Source organism: Octopus bimaculoides, chromosome 6, assembly GCF_001194135.2.
Source record: "Octopus bimaculoides isolate UCB-OBI-ISO-001 chromosome 6, ASM119413v2, whole genome shotgun sequence".
NCBI lineage: Eukaryota > Metazoa > Mollusca > Cephalopoda > Octopoda > Octopodidae > Octopus > Octopus bimaculoides.
Genome location: NC_068986.1, coordinates 21,968,649 through 21,980,446, shown reverse-complemented (window position 1 = coordinate 21,980,446; position 11,798 = coordinate 21,968,649). Strand labels below are relative to the sequence as shown.

General features: G+C 38.8%; 1 protein-coding gene across 1 annotated transcript in view; it reads left to right on the top strand.

Moving 5' to 3' along the window:
- Positions 1-11,303, top strand: part of LOC106870243 (jmjC domain-containing protein 8) — a 34,596-nt gene extending 23,293 nt beyond the window's left edge. The window contains exons 7-9 of the mRNA XM_014916260.2: positions 792-859; positions 8,937-9,071; positions 11,197-11,303. Coding sequence (XP_014771746.1) covers positions 792-859; positions 8,937-9,071; positions 11,197-11,283 — 290 coding nt within the window. The 3' untranslated portion in view covers positions 11,284-11,303. The remainder of the gene's footprint in view (positions 1-791; positions 860-8,936; positions 9,072-11,196) is intronic.
- The last annotated feature ends 495 nt before the right edge of the window (positions 11,304-11,798 follow it).

Sequence of the window (11,798 nt, the reverse complement as noted above, 5' to 3'; positions counted from 1 at the left end):
AGACACCATTTCGAGCGTGGCCGTTGCCAGTATCGCCTGACTGGCCTTCGTGCAGGTGACACGTAAAAGCACCTACTACACTCTCTGAGTGGTTGGTGTTAGGAAGGGCATCCAGCTGTAGAAACTCTGCCAAATTTAGATTAGAGCCTGGTGTTGCCATCCGGTTTCACCAGTCCTCAGTCAAGTCGTCCAACCCATGCTAGCATGGAAAGCGGACGTTAAACGATGATGATGATGATGATATATATGACAGGCTTCTTTGAGTTTCTGTCTACCAAATCCACTCACAAGGCTTTGGTCGGCCTGAGGCTATAATAGTAGACACTTGCCCGAGGTGCCACGCAGTGGGACTGACCCGGAACCATGTGGTTAGTAAGCAAGCTACTTACCACACAGCCACTCCTGCACCTATAGTGCCAGTTTCCAGGTTTTTCTTGCGTATATATTCCTCCTTGGGCAGGATGCCAATCTGTCTCAGGATTATTCATTTCTAATAGCTGAGTGGACTGGAGCAATATGAAATGATATTTTTTTTTCAAAGACACAATGCATCACCCGGTCCAGGAATCAAGACCACAATCTTACAGTCATGAGTCCAACACCCTAACCACTAAGCCATGCACCTCCACAGTTAGGCAAATACTGGAGTCAATTTAATCAAGTTACTTCTCTCCCTAAAATTTCTGGTTTTATGTTTATATTAGAAACAATCATTTTAGACAGGATTTCATAATTGAAAATTTTTTAATATACGTCTTCAAAAATTTTTATTTGATTCTCTTCCCATGTAGCTGCTGGCACTGGTGTTCCTTTCCATTTTCATGGCCCTGGATATGCTGAAATGATATATGGCAGAAAGGTGAATATTGATTCCATTGTTAATTTTTCTTTTAATTATTACTTGTTTTATTTGTTTCAGTCATTGGACTGCAGCCATATTGGGGTACCACCTTGAAGAGTTTAGTCAAACAAATTGACCCTAATACTATTTTTTTTTTTCATCTGTTGCTTATTCTGTCAATCTCTTTTGCTGAACAGGAATGTAAACAAACCAACACTCCTTGTCAAGTGGTGGTGGGAGAACAAATGCGAAGACATACATACATACATATACTTCATATACTTGATGGGCTTCCACACAGTTTCATACTACTAAATTCACTCGGAATACATTGGTCTGTCTTGGGTCTATAGGTGATGATGATGATGATGATGATTATGATGATAATTGTAGTCCTTTAACTTGATTGTTCATATTATAAAACGGTAGTGTTGGATTTGTGAAGATTTGGCTGCTATTTCTAGCAGGTCAGACAACCACATAAAGGCTGTGTTTCATGGTGACCTCTGCTATCAGTTGTGTTTTCTAGCTAGCTGTCTACACTTTGATACCAGATGTTTGTTAAAATACTAAAAATCGTATGACTCTCTACCTGCCTTACTTCCCATTAACATATCACTTGCCAGATGGCGCCATCTTTTGTAGTGACCTCTTTTGATCTTGCTATAATGTTTATTCATATTTTTGTTCTGTTCATTGATGTAAGCTTTGGTTGGTTAGTTTGAAATGTCCTGTGTCATCTGGTTTATAATTGGTCTTTAAATGCATGTCCTTACAACCCACATATCTTCTATCGTTTTACTTGTTTCAGTCATTAAACTGTGGCCATGCTGGGGCACCACCTTGAAGAATTTTTTAGTTGAATGTATCAACCTCAATACTTAATTTTCTTTTTAAGCGTGGTACTTATTCTATTGGTCCATTTTGCTGAACCGCTAAGTTATGAAGACATAGACACATCAACACTGGTTGTCAAACAGGGCACACACAAACACAAACAGACACACACACACATATGACAGGCTTCTTTCAGTTTCTTATTTCTTTACTGCCCACAAGGGGCTACACACAGAGGGGTCAAACAAGGACAGACAAACGGATTAAGTTGATTATATTGACCTCAGTGCATAACTGGTACTTATTTAATTGATGAAAGGCAAAGTCGACCTCGGCGGAGTTTGAACTTAGAACATAGCGGCAGACGAAATACCGCTAAGCATTTCGCCCGGCATGCCAGCAATTCTGCCAGCTGACCGCCTTCTGCCAGCTGACAGGCTTCTTTCAGTTTCTGTCTACCAAATCCATTCACAAGGCTTTGTTCAGCCTGAAGTTATAGTACTGGAACCCAGGAACTTAATGGAAAAAAAATGTTGCTCAGCTTATGTTGTCTTGTAGAACATCCACTAAGTTGACCTGGCACATTACAGAGATTACCTGTTGTTGTGTTCCTCTAGGATCCAAGCTATCCCACAAAATTAATTGAACTCAGTCCAGCCAACAGGATTCAGGGTAGTTTCCGTCTACCAAATTCCATTAAAAGGCATTAGTCAACTTGAGGTTATGGGAGAAAGGTAAAAAAGAAACGTAAAAAAGCTGCTAAAGATACTGTGCTGCAAGATTGAACCCAGAGCCACATGCTTGCAAAGCAAATGTCTTAACCACACAGCCATACTTGCACCTATAAATACTTCATTATCCTTAAAATGGGTTTTTACATATTTTAGTAATTAAGATGATGTGGCTGCATTTAGAACATTTTATATGTGCATATCTGGAACATTAATTAGGTTGCCCCTGAGTTTTCAGTCATTTCTATGCTTGCAGGACTGGTTAAAATCTCAGGAATGTCCTAATTTTAATATCCCAGGACTGGTTAAAATCTCAGGAATGTCCTAATTTTAATACCCCAGATATTAATTAGGATACCCTCAGAAGTACACACTTTGATGTAATAAACTTAATGGTCTAATAAACTCAAACTACTCAGCAAAAGCAATATCCATACAAAATGACAAATTCAATCTCACGAGAAGAGAAAAAAGGTACATGTAAAAACATTCATGAAAACTGTTTTATTATCATGAAAGCTAACATGAAAATTTCAAGCTGTTTCTTCTTCATGTTGTCATAGTGTTGTTATGCTGTCATTTGTTTAATTTATATTACATGACTTCTTTTATATTAATCTCACTACCTTTCACATAAAATATTTGTCGTTATTGTTTCCTTTTGATATACATTTGCCATAAGCATTGTCATTGAACATGAAAGTAATAACAACCATTTTGAACCTATTGTAGTGAAACTTCTCTCTCGGGCATTCCATCATAAATGATAACGAAGCTGCTAACATCTAGCCTTCGGCTGCCTTCAGGCTTATTTATAGGCGAAATAGGGCTCACCGGAAACCCAGAAAAACTCCATCTCACGTGACTTTATCACAAAGCCACAATTGGATGTAATGCCCCCTTAGCAAGCAGAACATGGGGACAATTGCCGTGCAAATAAGAACGAATCAGGATGATGGACAGAAGGGACCAAGGCACTACAAGCCCAAGCTTTTTGAGAGACTCTTCTTGGTTCTATGATATAAACTTCCTCTTAAACTGATCTAAAATAAAACCTTCCTTTGAAATTATTGGCTTCAGATACCAGTTTAATAACAATAAGGGTATTTTACTAAACTTTTCATCATCATCATCATCTTCATCATCGCCGTCGTTTAACATCCGTTTTCCATGCTGGCATGGTTGCATGGTTTGACTTTCAATTTCAATTGAAAACGAAGGCTCTTTCAGTTGAAATATGATGACAAAAGGCTTAAAGAATTCTCTCTCTCTCTCTCATTCTCTACCTCTATTTCTCTTGTTGTTTCTGTCTGTCTGCCTCTTCCCCTCTCTCTCTCTTTGTACACTCAATATTAGCCAATCAGCTTTTACTTTTAGTTCCTGTCTGTCATGAGATTAACATCTTTGTTAAAGCCAATTAAATTCCTCAGTATCTGCAGCACGATTAGAAACTGTAACTTGATATTTGTAGGTAAAAAAAAAAAATAAAATTGAAGAATAAAAGAGGCAAATTCAGAGAATTAAAGTAAAACAACAAAATGATCTTCCATCTTAAAAACTCTTGGAGTAAATTAATTTTAATTAATTTTTTGTGTTGAGACACTAACTCCTCACTGAGTTTTAAAAAAATGTAATTACTACAATGCATCTCATTTTGAAGCACTGCATGCTTTCCTCTTCCTCTCTTCCTCCTTTTCCTCTCTTCCTCCTTTTCCTCTCTTCCTCCTTTTCCTCTCTTCCTCTCTTCCTCCTTTTCCTCTCTTCCTCCTCTTCCTCCTTTACCTCTCTTCCTCTCGTCCTCTTCCTCTCTTCCTCTCTTCCTCTCTTCCTCTCGTCCTCTTCCTCTCTTCCTCCTCTTCCTCTCTTCCTCCTCTTCCTCTCTTCCTCTCTTCCTCCTCTTCCTCTCGTCCTCTTCCTCTCGTCCTCTTCCTCCTCTTCCTCTCGTCCTCTTCCTCTTCCTCCTCTTCCTCCTCTTCCTCTCTTCCTCCTCTTCCTCCTCTTCCTCTCTTCCTCTCGTCCTCGTCCTCTTCCTCCTCTTCCTCCTCTTCCTCTCTTCCTCTTCCTCCTCTTCCTCTCTTCCTCTTCCTCTCTTCCTCTTCCTCCTCTTCCTCTTCTTCTTCCTCCTCCTCCTCCTCCTCCTCCTCCCCTTCCTCATCTCCATCCTCCTCCCCTTCCTCATCTCCATCTCCCTCCTCCTCCCCCTCTTTTCCCCTCCTCCTCCTTTTCCTCCTGATGCTTCATAAACAGACTTATGAAAAAAGTCATTCATTACCATCCTGTCTTTGTTTAATCCTCTTGATACCCACTTTTCTGAGACTGCCCTTGGTTCTATGATACGATTTTGCTGAAGTGTATTTCAACAGAAATATAATAACAAAACAGTTGATCATCATCTTCATCATTATTATCTAACATCTGTTTTCCATGCTGGCTTTGTTTAGATGGTTTGACAGGAGCTGGCAAGCCAGAGAGCTGCACCAGGTTCCCCCTGTCTGTATTGACACAGTTTCTATAGCTGAATGCCCTTCCTCATCCCAACCCCTTTACAAAGTGTACCAGGTACTTTATATGTAGCACCAGCACAGGTGCTTTTTACATGGTGCCGGCATGGGTGTTTTTTATATGACACCAACACCTACAAGGTTGCCAAGGAACTTGCAAGACAAGGGCCTCTCAGCTGAGAGACAGAATGGAACTGAGAAGTGGCCATGTGGTTGGTGGAAGGTTGGAATATGATAGCAGGACAGAGATAGCTGTCTTATTACAGAGTAGATACTTGGCTACCCTAATAGAACAAGGAAGGAGTGGGCGGTAGGGGAGAGAGAAAGAGAGAGAGAGAGGGCCTACCCACAGGGAATAGTGGTGGTGGGAGTATAAGTAGTACAGAAGGGATAGAAACGTTCTATAAGAGTGTGAGGAGAGATATGTAAAGATAGCAAATGATGGTTAGAGGAATTGGAGTGACTAGGAGGTGGATATGGTAGATATGTAAAGCCATGGAGAGTGTGCAGATCGGCATATGAGGAAGAGTGAGGGATCTGCAGTGGGTGATGAGGGTGTTGGATTGTGAGTGAGCTTTGATTAGGCAAACTTTTTTCCTGATTAGTTAAGCAATGACCCTTTCTTTTTTTCCTTGTCTTTTTAGGAAGCAGAAATTACTAGGAGGAGGGGATTCCCAGTTCTTTCGCCCCCGCCCCTTTTAGTCGCTTCTTACGCTATGCAGGGAATACAGTGACTGCATTCTACCGGTCCCCCTCCCCAGTCATAGGGGGGGGGTGCTAGTTAAACCATAGCTGGGACCCTTACAGGTGCTACCACTCTGAGCCAGAGTAGACCTGGGAACAATAGTGGCTAAGAGGTTGCTCGACACTCCTCAAATCCTGAAACCAGGGCCCCAGGGTCCCACTACCAGATGTAATTTAGACTCATACCCAGGACTCATCACCCAGGGTGATGAAGGCAAAAGTGGTAGGCAACAGCACCAAAGGCAGAGCTCAGTTCGTATGGATGGATGGTGTGAGGAAAGCTTTGGTGGTTGGAGGTGTTGGAGTGAGAGAGGCAAGAGAGTTTATAAATGATAGGAAATCTGGGAGAGTGTTTGTGGACGGATGAGTGAATTTGATGTTCAAAGGGGTATGGAACCAGCATGGTGTGGCAGGAGTAAACCAGCATATGCTGTTGGGCCCTGCTGCTGATATCAGGGGTTTACTTTCTATGCCTTAACCCAAGCATAGGACAGGGCTCGCCTCTTTGAGCTGGGACATGAATGGAATGGCCGGTGTATGTCTTGTGACTACCCACTCCTATGGGAAATTAGGCCTTGGTAAATAAAAAAAAAAATAATGACTCTTTCTGTAACTTTATTTCTCTTGAAATTTCCACTGATTGAATCATGAGAATGTTAGCATGACAGCTGTGAGTACAGGTACATATGCCATCTTCAACACTACATTGTATCTCTGTAAAAATAGACTTATCATCAAAGTTATTTATGTTGTTGTCATCCTATCTTTGTTGAAGCCTCTCAATACCAGCCCTTGTTCTTTGATATGGACTTCTTGTTTTAAACTGATCTAAATTAAAACCTTCCTTCAAAATCTCACAGAAGTTTTATGTTCCAAGCATTAGCTTAATAGCAACAGTTATTTTACTAAATTCTTCATTTTCAAAAATAATTGAAAGACAGGCAGAGAATTTAAATGGAAATCATCATCATCATCATCATCATCATCATCGTTTAACATCCGCTTTCCATGGGTTAGACGATTTGACTGAGGACTGGTGAAACCAGATGGCTACACCAGGCTCCAATCTGATTTGGCAAAGTTTCTACAGCTGGATGCCCTTCCTAACGCCAACCACTCAGAGAGTGTAGTGGGTGCTTTTATGTGTCACCCGCACGAAGGCCAGTCAGGCGGTACTGGCAACGGCCATGCTCAAAGTGGTGTGTTTTATGTGCCACCCGCACAAGAGCTAGTCCAGGGGTACTGGCAACGATCTCGCTCGAAAATCCTTACACATGTCACGGGCACAAGTGCCAGAAAGGCGACCCTGGGCACAGGTGCCATTCACTTGCCCCAATAAGTCTTTGCAAGCTGTGGTAGCAAAATGGTTAAGACATCTGGAATTATATTATTTTGTGATTACATGGTTCTTTCTCTTTATAAAACTGGTAGGGAGATTTAGCTGGTGTTTCTAACAGGTTGAGTGACACTGCTTTGGTTGAGAATTTTACCTGTTTATGAGGTAGTAAGAATAGCCAGTAGCACCTACTTTTATATAATGTACGTGTTGTAGCCAGGGTATGTAAACTTCAATGATATGTTACATTCTAATTTCTTCTTGTTTGCTTTCCTAATAAAGGATCCATAAATTATTTGTGTGTAATATTTTCTTTACCACCCTTAGTCTTTCTATGCGATAAAATAATCAAGTAGCTGGTTCACGTAAATTCTTAATGCTGAATATCTCTGTAACTTTGAGATAACTTTGTATAAAGTTCAAAATATGTTTCTCAATTGCTTTGATAAATATAATTTGTTTGCTTTCTGGAAATGTCAATAAAATAAATCTGTTGTTAATATATTTTTCAGTTTTATTTTGATATATTTTTAAGCTCTTTTCTTTTTTTCACTTTTTTTCTTTTTCATTTTTCTGTGAGAATTTCTGACGAGGTGTTTGAAAGAAAAGTGTATTTAGCTTTACAGAACTTCACTTTTGAGGAATGTGACCTTTTAATGTTGTGACTGCAATGGTAGCAATTATATTTGTGTCAATATGTGTATTAATATTTCAAAATATGCAATATAATTTTCTGCATGTATAAATTATTTTATATTAGCTATAATAAAATGCATCCAGTCTACAATGTAAAATGCTGATGTTAAGAAGGGCACTCAACCAGGAATATTTAGCCGAAACTTGAGGTTACAACAAACGTTGGCAGATTTCTCTTTTACTGAGAATACAAGATGTACAAAAGACGATGAGTGACTAAATAGTGTGAGACTGAGCTACCCCATACTGTCTTGGAGAGTCATCATCATCGTCATCATCATTTTAATCTCCACGTTTCTGTGCTCACACGGTTCTGACAGAATTCATTGAGGTGGATTTTCTATGGCCAGACACCCTTCCTGTTGTTGCCAACCCTCACCTGTTTCCAAGCATGGTAATATTTCTCCATGACTGGACATATTTCCATAAAAGATTGAAAATGGAGGACACTACTTGTAGGACCAGATTAAGATCCATCGAGGCCCTTAGCACTTAAAAGATTTTGGTGCTCCCATAAAAGATTATGTAATTCAAAATATAAACAGTAACAAACCATAAAATAAATTTTTATTTTTCAAAACGAAACAAAAATGTGAGAGGGAAAATAATGTTTATTTTTGTATATTTCCACTTTATTTATATTTGAAAAGTTTCCTCCTACTTTCTTGAATTGATCAGATCCTCAAAATTAATCTCAGGTAATAAATACATCTGCATCTATACTTAGTAGAGATAAAGGCATCCCAAATATTGTTTTAGCAAGTTTAAAGTGATTTCTTTTGTGCCGTAAACCATTTACCATTTCTATGGTGCCCCCCTCCTTCCTTGATGCCCTAAGCACATGCTTATTTTGCTTAATGGTTAATCCAGCGCCGACTACTTGTATGACAGTGAAGCTCATTTATAACTGTCACATGATTTCAAAACAAGGACACACAAACACACACACACACACACACACACACATGCACACACACACTCACACACACCTATGCTTGTTAGACGATCATAGTGGTGGTGGTGGTGGTTTTGATGATGACAACAATGATGACGATGGCACTGACAATGATGATGAATGATGATGCTGATGACCCTAAAATAATACATTGAAAATTTAATAGCATTATTTATAAGAAGTACTATCATATTGAGTTTTATCAATGTAGGATCCCATTCTAACTTCTGTATATGTTTGTCTTTTATTTTATTTCTGTTTACAACAGTATTTTTATTTCTATTTCTTTTTCCAGAGATGGTTCTTATATCCCCCAGATAAGGTCCCAGATTTTCATCCTAACCAAACAACCCTGCAGTGGCTCATACAACATTATCCTTCCCTTAAACCAGAGGATCGACCTTTCGAATGTACAATTAGTCCTGGTCAAGTGAGTAGTAGTTATTGTCATTATCATTTTATCCCAGATCCAAAGTATGGGGGGTTTAGTTTACAGGTAATCTAAACAATTAGGTATGCTAGGTAAGTGCTATAACGGATTACTAAGGCTCCAAGGTTATAGCCAAGATGGTAGTTATGAAGACATTGCAGATTTCTGATATAACGGTTATATAATTGTCCTCTTTAACAATTATACATGTAGTGGGTGCCTTTTACATGCCACCGGCACGGGAACCAGTCAGGGGACACTGGCATCGACCACATTCGGATGGTGCTTTTTACAGCATTCAAAATAATTTTATAAGCAAAGGAAGACATTTATGCATTTAAATCAGCACCACTGTCATCATAATCATCACCACAACCACCATCATCATCATCATCATCATCACCACAACCACCATCATCATCATCATCATCATCACCACAACATAATCTCACCACCATCATCATCATCTTAACATTTTGGATCAAGCAAGAATAAGCTGAGGCAGAGGTTTTCTACGGTCAAATACCCTTCCTGTTGCTGTCCCTCATTTGTTTCCAACTGAGATGATAACCCCAGTCTATCAAACAAGAAAAAGCCCAGATTTGTTTTATGCAGAGCAATGGAAGTAAATGACGCTGTATTAATGAACATTTTGTTCAGAGAGATTGCACAGCATATTGAGACATGTTGAGAAATCTGGACAAGCTTTTGCAGTGGACTGCAAGTAAATGATAGTTTTCTAGCAAGGCTATTATTTACAGCTAATGAACACATGTGGATGTGAATGGAAATATGAATTCACACACACACACATGCACAAAAAGTTTCAGTTACCCTTGACTAAATCTACTCACAAGGCTTCGATCGACTCAGAGCTGTACTGGAAGACACTTGCCCAAGCTACCATGTTGAGGGACTGAACCTGAAACCACATGATTGGGGAGCAAGTATCTTAGCCATGCAACCATACCATACACACACACACACACACATGCATGCACATACATATACATACATACATATATATAAAGACCCCCCCCCCCTTTAGTCATGAATCACCATGGGATCAAACCTAGAAAGTTCCTCTCCGAGTCACCCATGCATACCAGTCTCCCCTCTCCATGCCACCAATGTTATCTGATGTTGACAATGAATGGGAGAAAGTTCTCCAAGTTAACAAGAAAATTTTTGTTTTTAATTCTCCACACCCAAGTTAACAATGAACTTACTAGATCTATGAACTAAAATTTATATTATTAAAAAATTCTAAAAGTAATAAATTAAACTGATAAGAACTGCCATCGAAGTCATTTTTTTTTTCTTTTTTCGAATATATATATATATATATATATATATATATATATAATAAAAAGTAACAACAAAAGAATGAGACCTTGGTATTAGATAAATAGTGGATTATTTATATATGTTATAATTTAGGACAAACAGTAAAAAGTCATTATAGTACTTGGAATTTCGAATGTCAGAGCGAAGAGCTGCAATGCATTCTTGTCAGCTTTTAAGGTTGCCATTAATAGCCGGCGTGAATGCATCATAGCTCTTTGCTCCGATATTCGAAACTCCGAGTACTATAACAACAACTTTTTACTGTTTGTCCTAAATTATAACATATATATCATCATCATCATCGTTTAACGTCAGCATCAGTGGTGTTTTTTCCTGGAACGAACCCAAACTGCATCTCATCTAAACTGATTCTCTCCCTAATTTGTTGGGCTATGACCCTCTCTGTGACCTTCATTACCTGGTCCAACAACTTAATATCTCTGTAATTGTTTGTGTCTAGGGCGTCACCTTTACCCTTGTATATATATATATATACACACTCACACACACACACGACTTGCTTCTTCCAGTTTCTATGTACTAAATCTGCTCAGAAGACTTTGGTCAGCCTAAAACCGTAGTAGAAGATGCTAGCATAGAAAAACAAAAGCGAACATTTAACGAACAAACAAATTATAGATGTGACATAACATTCCCTTATGTTCATTTAATGTCAATAATTCTAACAAACACTCATTTGCAACAAGCATACATTTGACATGTCACCGTCATTTGAGTACCATTAATTATTATATCTTTCTCTCGTTTTCTTTTTCAGGCCATTTATTTTCCTGACCGGTGGTGGCATGCTACATTAAATATTGACAACAGTGTATTTATTTCCACATTCCATGCTCACAAATAAAGTCTATTAAAACAAATAAACCATTTCTTATTTGTTTAGTCAATATTCAGTGACATTATGTACCGTTTATCTTTAATTTGTTTCAGTCATTGGATTGCGACCATGCTGGGGCACTACCTTGAAGGGTTCAGTTGAACAAATTGGACCCAGTACTTATTTTTTAAGCCTGGTCTCTTATGTCAAACCTCTAAGTTACACAGTTGTAAACAAACCAACACCAGTTGTCAAGTGGTATTGGTTGAAGACAAACACAAACACACACACACACGCATGTATACAAAGTATGGGGGTTTAGTTCACAGGTGATCTAAACGATTAGGTACACTAGGTAAGTGCTGTAACAGATTACAAGGGCTCGAAGGTTATAGCCAAGATGGTAGTTATGGAGCCTTTGCAGATTTCCGATATAGCGGATATATAATTGTCCTCTTTAATAATTATACATATTTGTTGTCCTCATACACACACACACACACACACACACATATATATATACACTGTCTCTCAAATATTTA